Source organism: Tamandua tetradactyla, chromosome 2, assembly GCF_023851605.1.
Source record: "Tamandua tetradactyla isolate mTamTet1 chromosome 2, mTamTet1.pri, whole genome shotgun sequence".
Lineage (NCBI taxonomy): Eukaryota > Metazoa > Chordata > Mammalia > Pilosa > Myrmecophagidae > Tamandua > Tamandua tetradactyla.
Genome location: NC_135328.1, coordinates 142581718 through 142608456, shown reverse-complemented (window position 1 = coordinate 142608456; position 26739 = coordinate 142581718). Strand labels below are relative to the sequence as shown.

General features: G+C 40.0%; 1 protein-coding gene across 4 annotated transcripts in view; it reads right to left on the bottom strand.

Annotated features, from left to right (window-relative positions):
• The window catches only part of MTHFD1L (methylenetetrahydrofolate dehydrogenase (NADP+ dependent) 1 like), a 226996-nt gene that overhangs the window by 111288 nt on the left and 88969 nt on the right, over nt 1-26739 (bottom strand). For 3 of the 4 annotated variants that reach the window (XM_077149268.1, XM_077149267.1, XM_077149269.1), the window contains exons 17-20: nt 26060-26136; nt 21498-21638; nt 12093-12161; nt 8176-8287 (exon numbers count right to left, since the gene is read on the bottom strand). In XM_077149268.1, coding sequence (XP_077005383.1) covers nt 8176-8287; nt 12093-12161; nt 21498-21638; nt 26060-26136 — 399 coding nt within the window. Of the gene's footprint in view, nt 1-1417; nt 5407-8175; nt 8288-12092; nt 12162-21497; nt 21639-26059; nt 26137-26739 lie in introns of those variants that run through there. The other variant, XM_077149270.1, reaches the window with a different exon arrangement.

The window sequence follows — 26739 nt, the reverse complement described above, 5'->3', positions numbered from 1 at the left end:
CTGGTAGTATAAACTGGTACAACAACTTTGGAGAGCAATTTGTTTTAATCTCTATAGCTGATGTGGTGCCTTCATGCAAAGGAAGACTACAATGCAGCCAAAACAAGGCTTATTTGATGAGAGCTTCAGGGATAAATGCAAAAATGTCATGTTGAACAGAAAGAGCCAGTAACAGAGCAGGGGCTTGGACACCGAGTCCTGTGGGCCAATGGGACAGCCTCCTGTTTTTGTGCAGCCTGCAAGCTGAGAATCAGTTTTATACTTTAAAATGCTGGGAAAGAATAAAATAAAATAACAAGAATAATACTTCATCACATGTGAAGTTATATGAAATTCAAATCTCAGTGTCCATTTATAAAATGTTATTGGAACGCAGCCTCGCTCATTCGTTTTGTCTGTGGACGCCTTCACTCTTGAGTATGTTTGGGAGATGCAATGGTTGCAAAGCCTCAGGTACTTACTATGTGGCCCTTTACAGAAAAAGTTCGTGGACACCATAATAGAACAATGCACGTGATAACATTTATTAATACATAAAATTACAAACAGATAAAACTGAAAATGATTGTATAATGATATAGTTTTTACGACCTAACCATGTGATTATGAAAACCTTGTGTCTGATGCTCCTTTTACCCAGGGTATGGAAAGATGAGTAAAAAATAAGGGTAATAAATAAATAATAGGGAGAATAAAGCGTAAAATAAATTGGGTAGACTGAAATACTGGTGGTCAATGGGTATGGGATGTATGAGTTTTTTCTTTATTGTTTTTAGTTCTTTTTCTGGAGTGATGCAAATGTTCAAAAAATGATCATGGTGATGAATACACAACTTTGTGATGATACTGTGAGCCAGTGATCATACACTATGTATGAACCTGTTCTAGTTTGCTAGCTGCTGGAATGTAACACGCCAGAAATGGATTGGCTTTTAATAAAAGGGGATTTATTTTGTTAGTTCTTCAGAGGAAAGGCAGCTAACTTTCCACTGAGGTTCTTTCTTACGTGGGAAGGCACAGGATGGTCTCTGCTGGCCTTCTCTCCAGGCCTCTGGGTTTCAATAACTTTCCCCGGGGTGACTTCTTTCTGCATCTCCAAAGGCCTGGGCTGAGCTGCTAGTGCTGAGATGAGGAATGCTGAGCTGCTTAGGCTGTGTTACATTGCGCTCTCTCATTTAAGCACCAGTCAATTTAAATCAAACATCATTCACTGCAGCAGGCACGCCTCCTAGCCGACTGCAGATGTAATTAGCAACAGATGAGGTTCACGTACCATTGGCTCATGTCCGCAGCAACAAAACTAGGTGCCTTCACCTGGCCAAGTTGACAACTGAATCTAACTACCACAGAACCCTATGTGTATGAAGATTTCTCAATAAAAATATTTAAAAAAAAAAAAAAAAGAAAGTATTGGTAAAGTCCTTTGAGGGACAGGAGAAAAAAATATGGAGCTATTAAACTTTACAACCGGAGAAAACCCTGATAATGTGTCAAACACTAGGACACCCAAATCAACAGGTCAAGCCCTAGATCCTGAGGCTTGTTCTCGTGAAGAAACAAAACAAAACAAAAAAACAGATAAAACAATTGAACAAAAACAATTCTGCATATTTTTGGTTCACAGACTGCACTGAGACAACCCCGGGCATCGCAGTGAACCCAGAGGCATTAGAGGATATTTTAAACATTTGAGAAAAACACAGCAATACTTGACAGTTGTAGTTTGTTGCAAGCACCTCTCAGTCCAGGGAGCCTGATCAGGTTCAATGTTAGATCTCTGTATATTCCTTTCAAAGACACCATATATTTGTGAAGCTGCATTTTTGGTGGTTGCTACAGCAAAAAGCAAAAAGCTCTGTGAAATTCACTGTGGAATAGGAAATGAGGCTGTCCACTCTGACTTCAAGGTCTGAGACACAGTGCAGTGGCCGACAGGGACACATATCCCATTAATAAGTTATGGTGGTGATATAAGAATGAAATAATATTATTTTCTCTATCAATCTAATGTATAAATTTCTCTTTCATTTTTCCAAATAGCCATGAAGTTATTGGGACATAAATATCCTATTAAGTTACTTGGCCCAAACCATTTAATAAATGGAAGTATTACCGATTTTTTATTTTTTTGGCCTGGGACATTAAAGGCACTGTGAATGAAGAATGTCTGGAATCTTTTGTGGATATATACATGTGTGGTCAGAGTATAAAAGCATGCCTGGAAGTGAGAAGCCCCAAATTGTGACAGAGGCTCCCTTGAGGCAGGCAGAAAAGGGAACAGGGATGTAGCAGGGTCCTGGATCTGGGCTGTGCTTCTAATGCTTTACTTCTTTAGAAAAACCTAGCGCACATAGAACAATAGGCAATGATTTGATAAAATTAAGTGGTAGGAACATGGGTGTTATATTAATCTGCACATTTGACTGAATACTGTATACCTGGAATATTTATATTTCAGTTATTTTTTTTCTAAGGACAGAGGACCAGCTGATGAAAGAAAAGACTCAATACAAAAGCACAGGAAAAGGTAAAGACAGCAGAGAGCCAGAGCAGACAGAGAATGAGATTAGGCACCAAGCCATGTAAGAGGAATCTGAACTCCTGGGACAATAAACACAGCCTTTGGGCTTTCCTGAATATGGGGCTAAAAAACCCTACCCATTGATTAGTGGCTTCTTCCCACATTAGCACAAGACCCTTGGCCAGGGTCTCCGATAGGCCAGCACTTCTCATCCTTGATTTAATTATGAATACAATCACTAAAGATAAAACAAATGGAAGTATGATAACAAAAATAGAGCCTGGGATGAGACCCTTTATTTCTAAATACTGTAACCCAAGGGAATTCTGGGAGATTTACAGTTTAGAGAGAGCTGGAAGATTAGTTTCCCTCAGATTTCTTTAAGGGTGCATGAAATTATAGGAATGCTTCATTTGGTCCAGTTTTCTTCTACCCCAATGCAGGAATTTTGACTGTGGTCAGAATGGAACACCAAGAGATGGCTGAGACACAGCACCTTTAATCAGCAATTGTTTGGAAGAAAGATCTGTTTAAGTAGTAGACAGGGAAGAGCAAAAAAGAACGAAAATAATTCACCATTGCTATGGGATGGGCACATTACAGTTATATTGGTACTATTTTTAAAGTGACTCTTCACTGCAGAAAGGTCAACTAAAAGAGTTCCTTTTTTCAAATGGGGATGGATAGGAACCAGGAAAAGTTATGAGAAAGCCACTTACAGCAGGATATCCAAATGATTATCAGCACATTAGGAAGACTGAGACATATGTCTGCATCTCCTTTACCACTTAAAGGCTATGTCAACTCAAGGCTTGGCTGCATTGCCTGTAAGAAGGGGAAAACACCCACCCTACAGAAATACTTTCAGGATTAAATGAGGATATTTACGAAGGCTTTAGCACAGGTCTGGCCCTCAGTAACTGTTCAGGAAATGAAAATACTAACAAGGCTTTGTTTCCCAATCCAGCTTAATTTGCCTGGAAAGTGCTAGGTCTGCTCACTCTGTCTCTAATCCTGAAGCGTTCAAGGCACAGGCCAGTGCATGATTTAATTGCATATTGGTTGAATATTTCTCTTCTGCTGCATGTAGCATTTACCTAGGAAGCACCCAGGGAATGACGCCTGCGTACCAAGCGAAAACATCAGCCAATTCGATAACTTCTTGACAAGCACTTTTGGATGAGGATAATAAATGCCAAACGTGGACAGCGCATCAAAAGCCTGCCCAGCCTCCCACAGATCACTTTAAAGTGAATAAGGTTATTCACACAACAGCCATCAGTCCCCAGCTACACACCAGTGGCCCTTGATCCTTGTGGCATCATGGAGCCTCTCCAGCAAATAAATTAATAAATAAACAAGATGACAATGACATACGCATACATATAATTCTGTATTCAATTAGGAGAAGGGAAATAATGCTGTATTTCATTATAGGAGGGGGGGTTATTCTATACTTCATTATGAAAGAGGGGTTGTAGGCCCCCAAGCATATCCCTAGAGCCCTGTGTTGTTGGTAATCCTCAGTTAAGAGCCTCTGGCTATGTAGAGACATGTCAAGTTCAAAGTGCAGCACTACACTTCCCAGTTAAAGCAAGGTCCCCATTCGAAAAATGGAATCATACCAAATTAAAAGTACAGAAAGCACACTTTAATATCCACCTCATATGTGTAAGTTTAACATTCCTACAAATAGTTTGAATGTGAGATAATTAAAAATAACAACAACAACCCTGGGAATTCAACGTTGTTTTTCTTTCCGATTTTTCTTTCTATCAAAATAACACATGATTAGGGTTTGATGCCAAAGAAATGTTTGCTTTACAGCAGTAAGTGGAAGTTAAATGAACTCCCAAGGGGACTACTGACTAGAGAGGGAAACGGAAAGCTATACGGTGATCACAGCACCTTAAAAAAATTCTCATGAAGTGTTTTGTTCTACCCTGACACATTCATGCAATTATTAAATAAACGTCATTCTGTTTTAAATCTAAACAGAATATTGGAATAATTATTGCAAAGCAGAAAAATAATTCCTTCCTTATGTGTATTGGGATAGCATAAAAAATCAGACTAAATGGACTAGTAATAAGAAGAAAATTCTATCCAGGAGATTTCCATCATCTCTAAATATAATACTTAATCTCATAACTACATTGTAGTCACCACTGAAATCCTGTTTATTTGCTTATCTCTCTCTCATACCCAATTATAAACTACTGGAGGGCAAGGAACATGTCTTAATCCTCTTTAATTCCCAGTTCCTAGCATACATTACTGCAGCTATAGCAGAAAGGTCAATAAATATGTACTGACGTAAATTAGTACAAAGGACTTAAAAATATTTTCCATTACTTCTTTCTTAGAGTTTACCCAGAAGGGAAATTGCTGGATCATTTGCTCATTTTCAGTTTTGCTGGAAATTCTGCCAGATTCTTCTTTTTCTGTGAATAGCCTTTTTATATTTTTAGCCCATTTTTCTATTGGATTATTTGTCTTTTTCCTACCAATCTGTTTCTTGGTGTTTTATATATTCTAAATGCTGATCATTTGTCTTATCTTTGTAAATGTTTTCTCTCAATCTGTTACTTGTCCTTAACCTTGTACCTTTTGTCAAACACAATGGTTTTTTTTTAATTTTAAATGAATCAAAATGATCAATCCTTTTCCTGTGAGGTTGAGTTTTTATATCTTATCTATGAGGTCATTAAGATGCCCTATAAAGTACTTTTCTAAGAACATAACTTCCTCTTCAGACTTGCAATAAACCTTGATCCTGCTGGATTTAACTTCTGCAGAAGGATGGTAAAATGGGACTTCTTTAATTTCAGTTTTGTTTGAGGCCCATGATGGTACCAGTTGCTCCCACACGCTAAAGGATGAGGCTAGACCAAAAGGGTTGACAAAGTTAGAGCCTGAGAAAGGATTTCTTCAAAGAAAGTTGGCTTCCTCATTCCACCAGAGCTGGTGGGATATAGAGTGCACCCCTGACAGTGGCCAAGCAAAACCTGAGATGTTACACAATAAATTATATCTAAGTAGCATTTCTAGAAATTATTCTTCATTTTTCTATAAGGCAGGACTTTAAGTTCATTGTCAGGAAAAAAGAGAGTAAATAAAAAAGTAAGTGTCATCATCCGTCATCATGTATCAATAAGTGAGACAATAATAACGAGGAGGAATGGCTAAAATTATGGAGAATTACCAAGTGGTGTGTCAGGATTCAACATGTTACCTCATTGCATCTTCATTTCAAACCTACAAGGCAAGTGCTTTTAAATGCCCTATTTAACAAGTAAGGAAATTGAGGTGCAGAGGATTAGCTTGCTTGGGGTTACACAATTTGAAAAGCTCTGGAGCCTGTCCTCTAACCACGTGCCAATGAGCAGACTTCCTTGTCACCAGATCCTCCCACTTACAACCCTTTAGACTACAAAGGACCATGGAAATAGATCAGCAGTTTCATTGTTGGGGATTGACTCATACCCCTCAAAAGGTATGTTCAGGTCCCAACTCCCGGCCCTGTGGGAACTGTAAATAAGACCTTTAAAAATGTTATTAGTTAAGGTAAGGCCAAAGTGAATGAGGGTGGGCCTTTATCCAATATGACTGAAGTCCTTATAAGCGAAGGAAAATGGACACAGAGAGAAACCACATGAAGCAGACAGAAGCTGGAAATCAATGGAACCCGGAAAAGAGAGACGATGCCACCATGTGCACTGTACCCAAGGCACCCCAAAGGTTGTGGGTTAGCCAGAAGATATTGACCCTGAGAGGTAGTAAGCCTTCTAGCCTCTGAAACCATGAGATAAGCCACCCTGATATTAAGCCACCCTATCGTATGGTATTTGTTTCACTGATTAAGAAAATACAACAATGGCAGAATTATATCTTTTTTTTATGTTTTGCAAAGTGCTTTCTCATTTAATATCCATTAAAATGCCGTACCACAGGTATTCTCATTTTATCAAGAGAAGGACCAGAGTCTGAGAAGGTTGTCCTACTATCAGTGAGGGCACTGTCCCACAGCTCCTAACTCAGGGTGCATGGCTGATCTCGCACCTGGCCCAAACTCTGATTTTCAGACGAGTGTCCACAAGGAAGGCTTACTCAAGGCCACACAGAGAGTTAGTCTGCCTTGCAGGCACCGTCAGCATTTACCTTGAAAATTATTTTGTCATTATAACACATTCTAAAAATGCATTTGACAAAGCAAGAATTGGTGCAGGGGCAGCAAGCTCTGTCAGCATAAATAGAGTGCTTTCTTCTATAAATATCTTTTCTTTATTGTAGAGCTAATGTATTAGAACCAGCACTTCACTTAAGTACCCAACTTTTCAATGCCTGCCCTTACCCAGCCACCTTGTATATTACATCTGATCAATCAAGCAAATCCATTTTGACATCCCATCTAACTACTCTCACAGAGGTTTTGGTACTGAAGCAGTAAAGAACATGAGAACTTTATATAATTCAGACCTTTGAGGAATGCAACTACATAAATTGCCATTCGATCCTGACTGTGTATCAATATGGAATTCCTAATTTGGTTTCAATAACCCTGAATGGACTTTGTAAGGTCTGAGCATAAAAGTGCAAAGTCAAGTTCTTTTGTCCACCAGAATCTTTTCTAATAAAATAACTCACTTCTGAGTTTGAGCCCAGGTCTGGACATAAAAGGATGATGTCAAACAGGAAAGAAGCGATGGCTATGCTTGATTACAGGGAGACATGTGGTTATAGGAATTACCTGTTGACTTATAGAAAGCTGTCAAGGTGACCCCTTACATGTCACATTAAGGGGTTCTTAAAGAAATGTTTTCTTTTTTTTTTTTTTTTTGCTTTCATCTTTCTCACAGCCTTAATGTAATGGGTGGGTTGAGGCTGGCACTGAATGAGCAAAAGCTATGGCAGGTGCCCCCTTCCTCTGGCTGGAATAGTCAACAAATATCAAAGTGAGATGAGTGCCACAAAGGAAAGCTTCCTGGCCGCAATCAAAACAATTCAAAAATTTCTTCGTAATCAAAATTTCCAATTCTAATGGCTGGGAATTTCCCTTTCATTAATTCACAAAACACACTAGGATGTAAGGAAGAGAGAAGTGATTTCACTATTAGTAGGATTATTACTGTAGATAATGGCCAAGATTTAACAAGCATTTTCTCCCATTTAATTTCGATATACCATTAGACAGTATGCTCTTGGAAGGCAGGACAGGGTAGGGCTCTTTTGCAGACTGCTGTGTCCCAGCTCTGAGTAATGTGCCTCTCATATATGATAGGTTCTCAGTAAGAATTTGCTGAAGGAATAATCTCATCTGGTTTTCACAATAATCTTATACAGTTGATACTATATTATATCCCCATTTTCCACATAAGCAAACTGAGGCTCAGCAGTAAATAAAAATGTGCCCAAGGTCCCTAGTCCAGTAAGGGTCAGAGCTTATATTCAACCCACATGACCTGACATCAGACTCCACATTGAACTGTGACACAATTTCACTGGTATTGATCAGACCTAAGGGCAAGACTGAGGCTGTCTATGAAAAGGACATTTTAAAGAAGATACATTCATGTTAGTATGGATATCACTCTATTGCAACCATCACTTAAAAATCTTCAATATTCTGCAGCCACTAAACTTAAATGACTTACCCACGAATCCTTCTTGACCAACCAATTTCAGCGCAATCTTATCAGCCAGCACTGAAGAGTTTCCATGAGCAATGTTGGCAAAGGGGCCAGCATGCACAAACACAGGTGTGCCCTATAAAAGCAGAAGCGCTAGTTAAACCCCAAAAGACAAATGGGAGAATGTAAACCAAGATCAGGTTGAGACAAGCAAGGTGGAACAGACTGCAGGGGAAGGTAAGGCTCACCCACACGGTTCCTGCTTTCTTAATCACTGCATATTTAAATCACTGCATAATGCAGTGATAAAAATGCACAAAATCTCTCAAAGAGAATTAAAACACCCAGACTTGCTCAAAGGACCCAGCTTCCTATGTATTCTAGAATAATGTTATTCTATATTCAATACTGAACCAGGGAGAAAAGGTTATAGGAATGAATATGCATATTTCCTACTATAACTTTGATAAGCCAGTGTGCCAGCTGACTTGATGACTGTCAGGTTTTAGACAGTAGCTGACTGAGAAATCAGAGAAACTGGGTCCAAGTTTAAAATTTTCTTGTCCCAGGGTGAGTTTCCCAGGTCCGGCTGCTCAGTATGTGAGCCAGGGAAGTCACGCCCCCCTAGGAGCGGCCGGGTTAGATAAAGGCTAGCTAGTGGGGGTGCTGACGATGCCTACAGGGCCTCCTGGGGTAGGTTAGGAGTTCGCGTGCTTTAGGGCCGGAGGCATAGCTACGGGCCGTGTGCAGTGGGCGTAGCTACGGGCCGTGTGCAGTGGGGGGGGGGTCCTTTGTTTGTCAGGGCAGGTCCTGATTGGCTGAGTTTGGACAGCTGTATGCCCAGATGTTCACGGGTTTTAAAAAAAGAATGGTGCTAAATGAGATAAGCCAGACATGAAAAGACAAATACTACATGATTCAACTTATATGAAATATCTAGAATAAACAGATCCACAGGGACAGAAAGTAGATTAGAGGTTATCAGGAGGGATTAGGGCTCAGGGAGAATGGTTGCTTAATGGGTACAGAGTTTCTGCTTGGGCTAATGAAAAAGTTTTGTTAATGGATGACGGTGATGGCAGCACAGAATGTGATTAATGCCACTGAAGTCTACACTCAAGCATGGTTAAGGTGGGAAATTTTATGATATATATGTATACATACATCCACAAATAAAAAAATTAAAAAGCCTAAAAAAAGGATGTAATTAGCTAGAAAGTTTATTTAAGGCTTTTTTTCAATAAGAAATTCATCAACTCAAGAAAAATTTAAAATAACAAAAAGATCAGCACAAGTAATGGATTATGGGAGCCATGTCATGGCAATTAAATATTGATTAAATCTATTATGGGTTGTTTCTATATTTATTATAAAATTTTTGTTATTCTGAACTTCAAAAATTCTGTTTAAATCTTTCTTATTGTTTAATTCCAAAAGAACTGTCTCATAGGCTAGAAATCTGCTATTAAGATAACAAAAGCAAAGGAAATTTTCACTCAGAGTAAAAGGTTTGTGTCATTCTTACTAAAAAGACAAAAGAAGTCAACATATAAAAAAGTTTTTAATTTGATTTTAATGGCATTTCGATACTTTTACCTTTACCTTATATATAAGGATAGACCTTAACCCTATCTCAAAACCTGCATTCACATGCATTCAGATTCTCAAGGCTAATCAGAGCCAAGCCGGGACCATGTGCACGGGTCTGTGTGTACAAAGCCTCAGCTCCACCTGGGAAAACACGGGCTGCCCTTTCAGGACAGAGCCGGGGCAGAGAGCAACACAGGGCCTGGAGGCTGGGAGGGATGGAAAATTCCCAGGATCTACGGCAGGCTGTTGGCCGAACATGTTTCCAAGATGAGAAAGCGGAACAAAAGCAGGAAGAAATGTAATTGAGAAAGATAGAGTTTATCAAAGCCACGATGTAAGTTCTCCATTTGCTTTTTGGCAGGGAAAAATCACAGGGTCCTGAGAGAGTCATACAAATGTAAGTGGAAATAATGCTGGGCTATAAAACCCAAATATACCTATCAGTTTATCTATATTTAGTATCTATATTTCTGCCTACCTATCTATAATGGCTCACATCTTTCCAGATAAACCCTTGATGTGTTCCAAAGAAAACATTTTTTAAAAAGACCTTAAAGTCTCCACCACCTTCTCATGTTGCCAGTCTCAGAATGTTGCTGCCTCTGGTAAGCGAACTGAGCTGGTAAAAGCTCAAAGAGGAGGAGGCCACTGACCCATCCCCAAGTGGGCCATGGGCTTTGTTTGCAGACTGCTGCCCTCCCTGTGGACACCTGTCCGGGGAGCACAGAGCATGCTCTCAAGGGGGCAGATGGGTGATGGGGTGTAACCGAATCAGCAGAAGCCTGTCATTAGTCTCGGGATAACAACTTCAAGCACTGGGTCAGCAACAGCATTGTAATTAGAAGGGAACGGACCTTCATCTTTCCTAGAAGCTTTCTTAATTTGTATACCATAAACTCATCTGGACAGCACGATCTCGCCTATGGGTGTTTCTGTCAGCACTACATAGGGCAAAACGTTCAGACCTCTTCATCAGGCAGTCTTCCACAGTGTCGCCACATGGACATGTGTAACATTCACCTGGGACTTCTCCAAGGCATTCTGATTGCCTTGATCCGGGGTAGAGCCTGGCATCAGCATTTTTAAACCTTCCAGGGGACTGTGACGGCAGCCAGGGCTGAGAGCTACGGGTTGTCCTGGCAACATGGAACAATGCAGCCCTTGAAAACCTCCAACGGGACCAAGAATTAAATGTGCTCAAATAGGAGCACCAAAGAGCAGTCTACAAAGTAACCAGTGATTTAGCTTATCCAGTGATGGACATTCCCAGTGTCACTGATTATCAAGTTAATCCAGAGTGACCACTTAGGACCCACCGTGCAAACATTTTAGTTGTGTGCTGTGTTTCGTTTGTTTGTTTGTTTTAAAACGATGCCTAGTATCTCTTTAAAGGAATCTCAAAATAGCCTATGTCTCAAATGGAGACACAAACACGAGTACAGAAAAAACTGCTTACGGGCAACCCAACCTACCAACTAATTCACCGAATGGAAACTAGACTTTCAGAGTGGGAAATATCTGCAGGTGGCAGTAATTGTCAATTAAAAAAATAATTATTATTTAAAACAATAAAATAACAAGATTCCATGAAGTGCCATAAAATTTCAAGAAATGAAGGTATTTGGAGCATAGGTTACCAGGGGCCGGTTTGGGGATAGGGAATGGGGAGTGAATTGCTGAGTTGTACAGATTTTCTGTGTTGACGTGAAAGTTTTGGTAATGGATGGTGGTGATGGTGGCCCTGTGAATGTAATTAACAGCAATGAATTATACACGAGAACGTGAATAAAAAGGAAAATTTTAAGTTGCCATATGTTACTAGAAAAATTAAAAAGAAATAAAGGACTGTACAAGACAAATAGGGAGCCCTCTTGTGATATGGACTGTAGCTAATAGCACAATTATAATAAATAGTACAATTATTAGAATGTCCTTTCATGAATTGTAACAACTATACCACACTAACGCACAATGTTGATAATAGGGTGGCATATGGAACTCTACATTTTATACATGGCTTTTCTGTAAACCTATAACTTCTCTAAAAAAGGGGAGGAGAGAGAATAGAAAACCCAATGTAAATGTGCTACATAGGCTACTGAAATATTAGACAGATACTAACTCTGTAAGGTTCAACTTTGATCAATTATTGCTTTATTAGCCAAGATATGAATCACATCAGAGAAACTATAAACATGGGGCTAATTTGTTTGTTTTCAATGACCAAGAAGTTATTCCAATGCTTCTAGGCAGGTCTGTATTGGCTGGGAACACCCATGTCTCATGGGGACCCATGGACAGTGTAATAAATGTAAACTATCAACAATTAATACAAAAAGTAAATCACTTACTTCTAGTGTCTGCATCAGATTTGGTTTTATTGCATCTTTCATCAAAACTGTCAAAGCACCTGTCACCCCCTAAAGGACAGAAAAAATATTCATTTAGGTTATGACAAAAGATAGTCCCAGTTTCCTGGGTAGACACCTGTGGTCCCAGAGGCTGCTCTCCCCTCTGGACTACTGGTGACACAGCCTGTTGTCTGCACCTGTCTTCTTTCTAAACCTCCCCGACCCCACCCTAAAGCAGGTGCCAGCCTTTAGCAGATGTGAGGACTGACAAAGGTGAGTAGTCACTGTACTTTTTCCAGAACCTTCCCCAATGGTGTTGAAGAGGCTCACCATAAAACAGATCTTTCAATCCACCTCAAAGTTTTTCAGCAATTATGAGCACTATTTCTTCATTACCAGGGGCTTTAATTTTGCACAGTGAAATCTTTGAACAGAAATCAGGCTACTTACACAGCAAGAAGGAAGGGAAGGGAAGAGAAAATGTCTAAATCACCTGGTCTTGCTTCTACCCTCTCTGTATCTCCCATTCCACAGATGAGAAGGTACTCAAAAGTCTGCTGCATTGGGAAGGCTTTCTCTCTACCTAGGATGAAGTAGATGCCACTTCTACATAAAATACAGCTGCTTCCTTCCAATCCTATGATGCACTGAGCCAGCTCACTCTAAGTCCCTTTCTCTACTTCTGGAAAGAGGACAGAGAGAAGTGTAGGGATGAAGCCTGAAAACAAGTGGAAAAAGCATATCAAAGCAGGCCATGAGGCCAAACTTTGATGCCTGTTTTTTTTTTTTTTTTTTTTTTTTTACTTTATCAATCACTTTTTTTTTTATTAATTAAAAAAAGAATTAACAAAACAATTAGAAATCATTCCAATCTACATGTACAATCAGTAATTCTTAATAACATCACATAGTTGCATATTCATCATTTCTTAGTACATTTGCATCGATTTAGAAAAAGAAATAAAAAGACAACAGAATAAGAATTAAAACAATAATAGAAAGAAAAAAAAACAAAAAAAACAAAAACAAAAAACCTATACCTCACATGCAGCTTCATTCAGTGTTTTAACATAATTGCATTACAATTGGGTAGTATTGTGCTGTCCATTTCTGAGTTTTTATATCCAGTCCCGTTGTACAGTCTGTATCCCTTCATCTCCAATTATCCCTTCTCTTTTTTTTTTTTTTTAATTAACGGAAAAAAAGAAATTAACCCAACATTTAGAGATCATACCATTCTACACATGCAATCATTAATTCTTAACATCATCACATAGATGCATGATCATCATTTCTTAGTACATTTGCATTGGTTTAGAAGAACTAGCAACATAACCGAAAAAGATATAGAATGTTAATATAGAGAAAAAAATAAAAGTAATAATAGTAAAATCAAAACAAAACAACACAAAACAAAACAAAAACCTATAGCTCAGATGCAGCTTCATTCAGTGTTTTAACATGATTACTTTACAATTAGGTATTATTGTGCTGTCCATTTTTGAGTTTTTGTATCTAGTCCTGTTGCACAGTCTGTATCCCTTCAGCTTCAATTACCCATTGTCTTACCCTGTTTCTAACTCCTGCTGAACTCTGTTACCAATGACATATTTCAAGTTTATTCTCGAATGTCCGTTCACATCAGTGGGACCATACAGTATTTGTCCTTTAGTTTTTGGCTGGATTCACTCAGCATAATATTCTCTAGGTCCATCCATGTTATTACATGGTTCATAAGTTTATCTTGTCTTAAAGCTGCATAATATTCCATCGTATGTATATACCACAGTTTGTTTAGCCACTCTTCTGTTGATGGAGATTTTGGCTGTTTCCATCTCTTTGCAATTGTAAATAATGCTGCTATAAACATTGGTGTGCAAATGTCCGTTTGTGTCTTTGCCCTTAAGTCCTTTGAGTAGATACCTAGCAATGGTATTGCTGGGTCGTATGGCAATTCTATATTCAGCTTTTTGAGGAACCGCCAAACTGCCTTCCACAGTGGTTGCACCCTTTGACATTCCCACCAACAGTGGATAAGTGTGCCTCTTTCTCCGCATCCTCTCCAGCACTTGTCATTTTCTGTTTTGTTGATAATGGCCATTCTGGTGGGTGTGAGATGATATCTCATTGTGGTTTTGATTTGCATTTCTCTAATGGCCAGGGACATTGAGCATCTCTTCATGTGCCTCTTGGCCATCCGTATTTCCTCTTCTGAGAGGTGTCTGTTCAAGTCTTTTTCCCATTTTGTAATTGGGTTGGCTGTCTTTTTGTTGTTGAGATGAACAATCTCTTTATAAATTCTGGATACTAGACCTTTATCTGATATATCATTTCCAAATATTGTCTCCCATTGTGAAGGCTGTCTTTCTACTTTCTTGATGAAGTTCTTTGATGCACAAAAGTGTTTAATTTTGAGGAGTTCCCATTTATTTATTTCCTTCTTCAGTGCTCTTGCTTTAGGTTTAAGGTCCATAAAACCGCCTCCAGTTGTAAGATCCATAAGATATCTCCCAACCTTTTCCTCTAACTGTTTTATGGTCTTAGACCTAATGTTTAGATCTTTGATCCATTTTGAGTTAACTTTTGTATAGGGTGTGAGAGATGGGTCTTCTTTCATTCTTTTGCATATGGATATCCAGTTCTCTAGGCACCATTTATTGAAGAGACTGCTCTGTCCCAGGTGAGTTGGCTTGACTGCCTTATCAAAGATCAAATGTCCATAGATGAGAGGGTCTATTTCTGAGCACTCTATTCGATTCCATTGGTCGATATATCTATCTTTATGCCAATACCATGCTGTTTTGACCACTGTGGCTTCATAATATGCCTTAAAGTCAGGCAGCGCGAGACCTCCAGCTTCGTTTTTTTTCCTCAAGATGTTTTTAGCAATTCGGGGCACCCTGCCCTTCCAGATAAATTTGCTTATTGGTTTTTCTATTTCTGAAAAATAAGTTGTTGGGATTTTGATTGGTATTGCATTGAATCTGTAAATCAATTTAGGTAGGATTGACATCTTAACTATATTTAGTCTTCCAATCCATGAACACGGTATGCCCTTCCATCTATTTAGGTCTTCTGTGATTTCTTTTAGCAGTTTTTTGTAGTTTTCTTTATATAGGTTTTTTGTCTCTTTAGTTAAATTTATTCCTAGGTATTTTATTCTTTTAGTTGCAATTGTAAATGGGATTCGTTTCTTGATTTCCCCCTCAGCTTGTTCATTACTAGTGTATAGAAATGCTACAGATTTTTGAATGTTGATCTTGTAACCTGCTACTTTGCTGTACTCATTTATTAGCTCTAGTAGTTTTGTTGTGGATTTTTCCGGGTTTTCGACGTATAGTATCATATCGTCTGCAAACAGTGATAGTTTTACTTCTTCCTTTCCAATTTTGATGCCTTGTATTTCTTTTTCTTGTCTAATTGCTCTGGCTAGAACCTCCAACACAATGTTGAATAATAGTGGTGATAGTGGACATCCTTGTCTTGTTCCTGATCTTAGGGGGAAAGTTTCCAATTTTTCCCCATTGAGGATGATATTAGCTGTGGGTTTTTCATATATTCCCTCTATCATTTTAAGGAAGTTCCCTTGTATTCCTATCTTTTGAAGTGTTTTCAACAGGAAAGGATGTTGAATCTTGTCGAATGCCTTCTCTGCATCAATTGAGATGATCATGTGATTTTTCTGCTTTGATTTGTTGATATGGTGTATTACATTAATTGATTTTCTTATGTTGAACCATCCTTGCATACCTGGGATGAATCCTACTTGGTCATGATGTATAATTCTTTTAATGTGTTGTTGGATACGATTTGCTAGAATTTTATTGAGGATTTTTGCATCTGTATTCATTAGAGAGATTGGTCTGTAGTTTTCTTTTTTTGTAATATCTTTGCCTGGTTTTGGTATGAGGGTGATGTTGGCTTCATAGAATGAATTAGGTAGTTTTCCCTCCACTTCGATTTTTTTGAAGAGGTTGAAGAGAATTGGTACTAATTCTTTCTGGAACGTTTGGTAGAATTCACATGTGAAGCCATCTGGTCCTGGACTTTTCTTTTTAGGAAGCTTTTGAATGACTAATTCAATTTCTTTACTTGTGATTGGTTTGTTGAGGTCATCTATGTCTTCTTGAGTCAAAGTTGGTTGTTCATGTCTTTCCAGGAACCCGTCCATTTCCTCTAAATTGTTGTATTTATTAGCGTAAAGTTGTTCATAGTATCCTGTTATTACCTCCTTTATTTCTGTGAGGTCAGTAGTTATGTCTCCTCTTCCATTTCTGATCTTATTTATTTGCATCCTCTCTCTTCTTCTTTTTGTCAATCTTGCTAAGGGCCCATCAATCTTATTGATTTTCTCATAGAACCAACTTCTGGCCTTATTGATTTTCTCTATTGTTTTCATGTTTTCAATTTCATTTATTTGTGCTCTAATCTTTGTTATTTCTTTCCTTTTGCTTGCTTTGGGGTTAGCTTGCTGTTCTTTCTCCAGTTCTTCCAAATGGATAGTTAATTCCTGAATTTTTGCCTTTTCTTCTTTTCTGATATAGGCATTTAGAGCAATAAATTTCCCTCTTAGCACTGCCTTTGCTGCGTCCCATAAGTTTTGATATGTTGTGTTTTCATTTTCATTCACCTCGAGGTATTTGCTAATTTCTCTTGCAATTTCTTCTTTGACCCAGTCGTTGTTTAGGAGTGTGTTGTTGAGCCTCCACGTATTTGTGAATTTTCTGGCACTCTGCCTATTATTGATTTCCAACATCATTCCTTTATGGTCCGAGAAAGTGTTGTGTAAGATTTCAATCTTTTTAAATTTGTTAAGACTTGCTTTGTGACCCAGCATATGGTCTATCTTTGAGAATGATCCATGAGCACTTGAGAAAAAGGTGTATCCTGCTGTTGTGGGATGTAATGTCCTATAAATGTCTATTAAGTCTAGTTCATTTATAGTAATATTCAGATTCTCTATTTCTTTGTTGATCCTCTGTCTAGATGTTCTGTCCCTTGATGAGAGTGGTGAGTTGAAGTCTCCAACTATTATGGTATATGAGTCTATTTCCCTTTTCAGTGTTTGCAGTATATTCCTCACGTATTTTGGGGCATTCTGATTCGGTGCGTAAATATTTATGATTGTTATGTCTTCTTGTTCAATTGTTCCTTTTATTAGTATATAGTGTCCTTCTTTGTCTCTTTTAACTGTTTTACATTTGAAGTCTAATTTGTTGGATATTAGTATAGCCACTCCTGCTCTTTTCTGGTTGTTATTTGCATGAAATATCTTTTCCCAACCTTTCACTTTCAACCTATGTTTATCTTTGGGTCTAAGATGTGTTTCCTGTAGACAGCATATAGAAGGATCCTGTTTTTTAATCCATTCTGCCAATCTATGTCTTTTGATTGGGGAATTCAGTCCATTGACATTTAGTGTTATTACTGTTTGGATAATATTTTCCTCTAACATTTTGCCTTTTGTATTATATATATCATATCTGATTTTCCTTCTTTCTACACTCTTTTCCATATCTCTCTCTTCTGTCTTTTTGTATCTGACTCTAGTGCTCCCTTTAGTATTTCTTGCAGAGCTGGTCTCTTGGTCACAAATTCTTTCAGTGACTTTTTGTCTGAGAATGTTTTAATTTCTCCCTCATTTTTGAAGGATAATTTTGCTGGATATAGGAGTCTTGGTTGGCAGTTTTTCTCTTTTAGTATTTTAAATATATCATCCCACTGTCTTCTAGCTTCCACGGTTTCTGCTGAGAAATCTACACAAAGTCTTATTGGGTTTCCCTTGTATGTAATGGATTGTTTTTCTCTTGCTGCTTTCAAGATCTTCTCTTTCTCTTTGACCTCTGACATTCTAACTAGTAAGTGTCTTGGAGAACGCCTATTTGGGTCTAATCTCTTTGGGGTGCGCTGCACTTCTTGGATCTGTAATTTTAGGTCTTTCATAAGAGTTGGGAAATTTTCAGTGATAATTTCTTCCATTAGTTTTTCTCCTCCTTTTCCCTTCTCTTCTCCTTCTGGGACACCCACAACATGTATATTTGTGCGGTTCATATTGTCCTTGAGTTCCCTGATACCCTGTTCAAATTTTTCCATTCTTTTCCCTATAGTTTCTGTTTCTTTTTGGAATTCAGATGTTCCATCCTCCAAATCACTAATTCTATCTTCTGTCTCTTTAAATCTATCATTGTAGCTATCCATTATTTTTTCTATGTTTGCTACTTTATCCTTCACTTCCATAAGTTCTGCGATTTGTTTTTTCAGTTTTTCTATTTCTTCTTTATGTTCAGCCCATGTCCTCTTCATGTCCTCCCTCAATTTATCGATTTCATTTTTGAAGAGGTTTTCCATTTCTGTTCGTATATTCAGCATTAGTTGTCTCAGCTCTTGTGTCTCATTTGAGCTATTGGTTTGTTCCTTTGACTGAGCCATATTCTCAATCTTTTGAGCGTGGACAGTTATCTTCTGCTGCTGGCGTCTGGGCATTTATTCAGATTTCTCTTGGTGTTGGACCCAGCAAGGTTGTAATATTTTTCTGTGAAATCTCTGGGTTCTGTTTTTCTTATCCTGCCCAGTAGGTGGCGCTCGTGGCACACGTTTGTCTGCGGGTCCCACCAGTAAAAGGTGCTGTGGGACCTTAAACTTTGGAAAACTCTCGCCACCCTGGGGGTTCGCTAGCCGAAGCGGCTTGAGCCGGCCCGGGGTCCGAACGCAGGGAGGGTTGCTGGTCGCCGCAGCCAGGGAAAGAGCCCGTCCGAATTTCCTAGTCGGCCCTGGGCAACAAGCGTGGCGGGAGGGCGCCAGTGGCAGCGGCCCACCCGAGAGAGTGCACGTTCCCCGGGAGTCACGGGGTCACCGTTCTCCGCGGCCTGGGGGTTTCCGATCCAATTCTCTCAGTTGGTCCGGGGGCTGCGCGTGGTGTTGGCGCCAGTCGCCTTTGTTACAGGGGACCACCTCTCCAATTCTCCCAGCCGGCCCGGGAAGGGGGAAGGGAGTAACTCCGGCCGCTTGCCACCCCGCCCGGTAAGGCCCGCGCGCCTCGGCGATCTCACCCGAGCTGCTTCTCTCAGCCAGCCAGCCGTTCCAGGATGGGGTACGCTGTCTTTTTTATCTCTGTTGTGGCTTTGGGCGCTTTCTGTATCGTTTCTACTCCCCTAGTAGGTGTTCTGGAGAAGAAACTAAGATCCGCGCGTCTTACTAAGCCGCCATCTTCCTGCTCAAAACACTGATGCCTGTTTTTTAATGAGATATTGGTACTCACTCATTTTATTTTTTTGAGCTCCCTTTCCCTTTTCTATGGGAAATGCGTTCAACAAATTATGTGGTAATTGGAATGGTACAATTTGAGCAAATGAGTGGGAATGTGCCTCTGAAAAGAAAAAAGCTGCTATCCTTCACTGCACACAACCCAGAATACAACAGCTCTTAGCAGATAAGGTGGAATCCAAGAAACAGGGTCAGTATGAATTGCATCTTTCTCCTATAATTCTATCACCAATAACACTGAATGTTTCTTTCATATGATCAATTTCTATTTTTTAATAATATTTAGTCATTTAGCATTTGTAAGAATATCCCTTTTATTTTCTATTGTACAAAATATACATGGTAAAACCTGTAACCATCCCATTACACGTATATCATGAGTGTGTATTCGACATGCTGCTAGACAGGAAGAGCTCAAAGAAGTCAGGCTTCTTTTCAGAACACAGCATGGAACAGGTGGAAGGAGAGCAGCCATCTACCTGCTTTCCTCTCCACTCTCCTTGCTTACATGTCTCAGCCAAATAAACCAAGCTCAAGAAACTGAAGGAGGAGGAGAACCACCTGTTTATTTTTCCATGACATGCCTTTTATGTCATTGCTCTTTGAACATGGATTATCAAACCCACGCAAACAGAACGTCACCAATGAGTGAGGTTCTTGAAACGGCAGCACCCCAAGTCCACAGGGAGACAGCTTGGACGTGGTATATCAGAATCACACAGAATTTCAGGAGCCACCCAGTCCAATGATCACCTCAATACATAACTTCTAACTTAATAACCAAACACACTTCCACAATAAATCAGTGAATTGACAGGATGTCTGCTTCTAAGATCCTCCTTCCAGTGTCTGTGGATACCAACAGTTGGATGAAACACAATTTGAAGAAATAAGCGCTTTTCGCAAACAGAAAACACAAAGAGAATTAAAAAAAAAGCAAACCGGTTTTTTCTAGATCTTAGATTCAATCACTTGCAAATTGAGGGAAATCGTATTTGAGGATTAAATGTCAATCTGGTCCTGATATATATTTATTGCCAGCTAAAACTAATTGTGTGTAGAGGAATTTATTGATACAGAAACTATATGACATCAACTTAGATAGAAATGGTGAGATTTAGGTAAGTTTTGAAATGTACCAAATTTGTTTTTTTCTTTAAGTTTCATACTAAGTGTCCCACAGTCTGCTGTGAAATGATCACACCTATTTAATTTTTTTGACAAGATCTATGAGCTCAGGGAGTCAGATCCATTTTTTCTAAAGTAGACAAAAGTAATCAAGACCCTGGCAAAGGATTTAAAAAAGTCCTAAACCCCTGAAATTAGTAAGATATTAATTTGTCTTTCTCCTTTCACAACTGCCTTTCAATTGCCAGTGTGCATTCTCGATTCCACTGCTGCATTTGGTTTAACATGTGGGGAAGTAAGTGGAAACGAACAGGTCTGGGCCATCCCTTTGCAGGGAAACGAGAAGGGTACAGCACTGCAGCGGCTGAATTTGTGGCAGTGAATGCGGTTAGGAAAAAGGGGAAGGTCCGTGTGCCAAATCAGCATATAAGCTCTGAGAAAGGCCACGGAGGGCGTGACAGCAGGAAGCATCACTCTCCTCAGTAGGGACCTGCACTTGCTGAGACTTGCTTTTATAAAGTGGAAGGCAAACCTAAGGCACAGAACTGAACATGGTGTCAAGGGAGCAGACCGGCTGCAGCCAAACATGGGCCAATTTTAACTTCATCTTCCCTTGCACGAAGGTGAAGACAATTCATTTATTGCACGGGAAGGTGATCTGCCCTCCTTTGAAACAGCCGTCAGCTGCAGGGGGATGCCTCCCATCCTACCACCCTCACCCCCATGGGCAGAAGTAGAAGAGACAGGCAGGATGGGCAAGGATGAGCAGCTAATGGAATTTCCTGCACGTTGGTTGCAGCCAGGTACAGGCATATTATAAGAACAGGCGTGATCTCTATGAAGCTGGGGGAGTAACAGGCTGGTGAGAGATGAAAGGAGTGTGCAAAAATGCTCTGAACTTCTGCTGTGCACTGTGCATCCTCACTCTGCACTTATAAGAGGCAGAAAACCCCCCCCAACTACAAAGGCATGAGGGTAGCGAGCCCCCGGAGCCTCCGGGCTACATATACGCACCAAATCGTCGGCCGTCACGGGCTGCCCATCCTTGTCACTGGCTACCACCATTCTCCCCAGCCGCTCCTTCATATCCGCGAGGCTGCAGGTTAGAGCCAGCACCGCCATGATCTCGCTGGCCACGGCTATGTCAAACTGCGCCTGCAACGGCAAGAGCAAGGAGAAGACTCACTACAGCGGGACCGCGAGGGCCCTTCCCTTCAGAAGTACAACTAATGCAGGCCTGGGTTCTAGGGTCAGAAGCCAGTGTCCCATGCCCAGTGGCTTCCCCAGTGTCCCACACATGGCCTGTGCTTCGCAAGTTTGGGGCCACTTCCCTACCTGGCTAGTGGGCCGTGCTGTGAATGGCCCCAGGACGTTTAATTCAGTGGTCGGTGCCAGACTGGGAATTAACTATTTATGGGATTCTCTGTGTGGGGAGTGTCTCCACCATGGGATCACAAGTGCCATGAAGGCACATCCATTTGCAGGGGGCTTCATTTCAGGATCCCCAGCATAAAAGACTGTGCCAAAATGCAGCAGGCACCCAATGCATATTGAAGGAATAAAAGAACAGCCTGCCCGCCACACCGATAGATTTGTAGAGGGGCTGCACTTGTCCAGCAGTGAAAGAAGATGGCTCTGCAGGATCCCTCACCCAGTGCGTCTGATGCCAGATTCTGAGGATGAAGTGTGAGCACGGCAGCAAGGACAAGTGATTCATGTGCTCTACCAAGTCAAATGGAGATAGAACAACTTCCAGGAACCCTCAAGGGTCTGGACCCATCAGAGCTTGAAGCTCCCTGCAATGACCTGGAGAGCAGCTACTTTTTGTGTAATGGCCTAGGACTTCTATTCTGGCCTCCTGGCTCTGACTCCAGGTTGTACAAAGTCCAATAGGAACAAAGAGAGAAGCAGGGAATGCGCATTTCCTTCTCCGTATAATCCAGCCACTGCGAAAATTTCTCTGGAGAAAACCACTTCATTTGTTCCAGTTTAGTTCTCCTCAGTCTCCGGGAGAATGAGAGCCAGACAAGTTCAAGCGTACAGAGAGAAAAAATGCCTGTGCCTTGGTGGAATCTCTGTATGAGATGTTTTATTATCATTTCCATCACTGATAAGTAAGGAAATGAAGAAAATAAGGAGCCTTCTGGCTACTTCCTGGTTGAGACTTCATTAGTCATAGATTTGGTGAAAAGGTATTATGTAAAAGGCAAATACAATAATTCTCACTACATTTTCAGTATAATCCATTTCAAACATAATTGGTTTTCCATTGTCGGGTATTTATAATTCTTAAACCACTTTCTTGTTACAGAGTGCATGTAAGTAAACTGATTAAAAATAGAGATTTTCCTCATAAAACATGAGGTTGGAGATATTCTCGAACTATTAAATGTGGAAGTAATAAGTAGAATTTATAATACACATACAAGTTCTTCATTTGTAATAGCTACAATTTCAAAATCTTGTATCTTGAACAAAATCAAAAGTTGAAACAAATTTGGTCAGTTTACATATTATTGTTACTCATTTCACTGAATAATGTACATATTAGAAGGCTGATCATTTTTGTTTTGCAAACAAATTCTTTCAAAATCATACAAGGGTGCACGTGAACTATGTTTTCTTTCTTTTTTTTTTTTTTGCTTTTGTTGCTTCTCAGATTATCAAAAACCTAAAGGGCAATATTCAATGTTGGGAAGACTATAAATCAACAAAACTCATCCAAAAGGTAAGGGAGAAACGTACACCAACATGGGAAATCTCAATCCTTGCTTACTTGGCACTTACTCATCTGGAGACCTGTTCTGAGGATATTATCAGACAAATGCACACACACACGCATGTACGTCTACTACACTAACTTATGGTAGCGCAAGACTGCAAACAACCGAAATGCTCATCCCCAGGGGCTGGGTTAGTTGAATGTTGATGTGGTATTATGTAGCCATGAAGAACGATCATATAGGTCTACCTTTATTAATGTGAAAAGAGGCCCTCACACAAGTGTCAGGGTTAAAAAAAGCGGTTAAAGGTCTAAAATACTATATGGTTCCTTTTAATTTAAAAATAAGCATACATAAAGTCTGGAAAGAAAAACACAAAAATGTTAACACTGACTATCGCTGGGTGGTTTTTGTTTTTTTCCCTTAATTCTGCATGGCCTAAATATTGTTTCAAAGACCATTCATTATTTATAGTAAGTAGTTTTTGAAAAGGCTATTTCCATTCATTTTGGGGATTCCAGGAATCGACTGCACAGGGCAGATTCTACACTGGGGAGCAGGAAGGAGCATAGGCTTGAGTTAAAAACTCTGGTTGTTCCAAAACTATCTGTGGCTTTGCTGATGACATTCCTTGGCAAAGTTACTCAACACTATTCCCCTTCTTGTGGGCAATCCCGATCTACAAACACAAGGTGCTCACGTACGGGATGGCCCCGGACCACTGTCTTTATAGGGCCTATTTCGTGAAATTCCATCTTCAACAGCCCCTTTGTTTCCCAGCCTCTCTCCAGAGCTAACTAATCTGAACAGGTGGTATACATTCCTTCCACTTCTATTTAACATATTTTATACATATATTACTAGGTATGCTGACTTTTTTTTAACATAAAAAAAGCACTGCATGTAATTTACTTCATATTTTTGTAATTGAAAGGTTTTTTATCTTTTCATTTCACATTAGGTAAGAAATTTCTATTTATGTCATGCATCTCTATACATTTTATTGTTTTTAACCCCAAAACATATCTGTGGGACAGAGGCTATACCAGATCTATGTCACCACCTCTACTGAAGGACACATGGGTTGTTTCAAACTTTCACCATAACAAATGAGGCTGCAACAAATATCCTCATGCACAGATTTCTTTTTACATACTCAAATATTATTTCTTCTTCTTCTCCTCCTTTACCCTCCTCCACCTTCTTCTCCCCCATCTCTTGCTCCTTCTTCTTTTAACATTTTTACTCCCTATGGTAGTTAGATTCAACTTGGCCAGGTGAAGGTGCCTAATTCTATTGCTGTGGACATGAGCCAATGGTATGTGAACCTCATCTGTTGCCGATTACACCTGCATCGGCTAGGAGGCGTGCCTGCTGCAATGAATAACGTTTGATTTAATTGGCTTGCACTTAAATGAGAGAGCTCAACGTAGCACAGCCCAGGCAGCTCAGCATACCTCATCTCAGCACTCAGTTCAGTCCAGGCCTTTGGAGATGCAGAAAGGAATCACCCCAGGGAAAGTTGTTGGAACCCAGAGGCCAGCAGAAATCACCCTGTGCCTTCCCATGTAAGAAAGAACCTCAGCTGAAAGCTGCCTTTCCTCTGAGGAGCTAATGAAATAAATGCCCTTTTATTAAAAGCCAGTCCATCTCTGATGTGTTGCATTCCAGCAGCTAGCAAACTAGAACATTCCCAAAGTGGGAACTGTTGGGTCATTTCAAATCTTAATCCTAACATCCAGCCACCCAAAAGTATTTACCAATGTATACTTCCCCTACCAGGGTATAAACGTCTCCATCTCCTTGCATCCTCACTAAAATTTAGTATTATCACCTGGTTTATGTTTTGCCAATCTCACTGGTAAGCAAGCTATTCTTCATTGTTGTTTTCCAATGGGATATTTTATGATTATTAGGGAGGGTGGATATCTTTTCATCTTGGCATTTTATTTCTCCTTCTGTAAAGAGTCTTACGTATCCTATCCATTTATTCCACAAATCTTTCTTGCCCATCTACTATGTAGATGTTCTAAGCACTGGGAAGACAGCAGTGAGTAAGAGACCTCCCCCAATCCCCCCTACCTTATACAAGGGGAAGGCAGAGAGTAAACAAAACAAACAGACCTGTTTGCATGTACAAGTTCTAGGATTCGGAAGAGAAAAATATTTCAAAAGGCCCAAAGATCTATGCAATAAGTGTTTTCTTATTCGCTAATAAAAGCTTAAAAATTTAAGGGCTGTAAATCTAAACTGTTCTAAAACACGAAGTTTAATACAAATAAACAAAATCTGAAGCCCGCTGTGCCTGGCTGAAAAATTATGGGATAAACTACAGTGTGCTACAGTGGAGACCAACTAAAATGAAGATGGACGTCATCACTTTTCTCCCACATTCTCTGGATTTGGGTGATAAGACATTATCCTAAAACTTCATCAGGAAAAAATAATTAAGCTATTAAGCCAAATAAGTAGGTTTTGTTCTTCGGTTTACAAATTTGAACATGCCTGAGATTTTCACTTTTCATTTAGTTGACATGCAGATGTAGTATTAATCGGATGGGTGTCCAGCTGAGTATTTAAGAATTAACATCCAAGGGATGCTCTGTTTTTCCCAGGAATACAACTGAAAACACACATGAAAAGGACAGTAAGATGATACTGGAGCCATCTTCCTCCAGACCCTTTCCCAGGTCTGCCAGGTGATTGGAAACGACACCTTAAGATGGTGTCAGGAGCCACTGGCCATGGCAGGCAGGGAAAAGAGAAGAGAAAACCAGAGTAAGAGCCTCTGAACTAGTGAAAACCAACACAAAAAAAAGGACAGTGCCATTCCTGGGCTATGGCCCCACCTACCTGGCGGGAAAGCCCCTTCTCTGTTCTTGCCTGCCCGATGGTTATTTTCCGTAGAAATCGGTCATTTGTATCCAGTACTGAAAGAGAGGAGAGCAGATTGTGTAGTCGATCAACAAACGTGCTGACTGTGCAGTGTCTGTCTAGCAGGGCTCTGGGAGCAAACAGGTAAGGTCTGGCTTTCAGGGAGGCAAGATTCCTGCGGTGGACCAGAAAATGACTAAATAAATAATCTGGAAAATGCCAGTGACATGTGCTTTAAGAAAATGAAAGAGGTGGGGGGGCAGAGTTTGAGAGCAGGGGTGCGCTGGGGGTCCCGTTTCTGAACACGCTGGGAGGATACGCGGTTTTGCAGCAGGGACACTTTTACGTTGAGACTCGAGTCGCAAGAAGCCAATTGTATTAGAGCTGGCCCCAACCCTCCCCGCTTTCTTCATCTGCATGTTTGAATTGCACACAGTTAGATTTTGTTGGTGAGAAATAGATTTGGTTAAGTGAGAAACAAACGTTTAAAGCCAGGAAACAAAGCCAGCATCACAACCTTCAGGAATACCTTTCATGACTGTTCACAGACATTCTAGATGCCACTTACTAAATATACGCTATGGCACTGACAAAAATGGTGAGAGGAATTATGTATCGGGAGCTATCATCTGCTGAGTGAAAGCTCTTCTCCCCTTTCC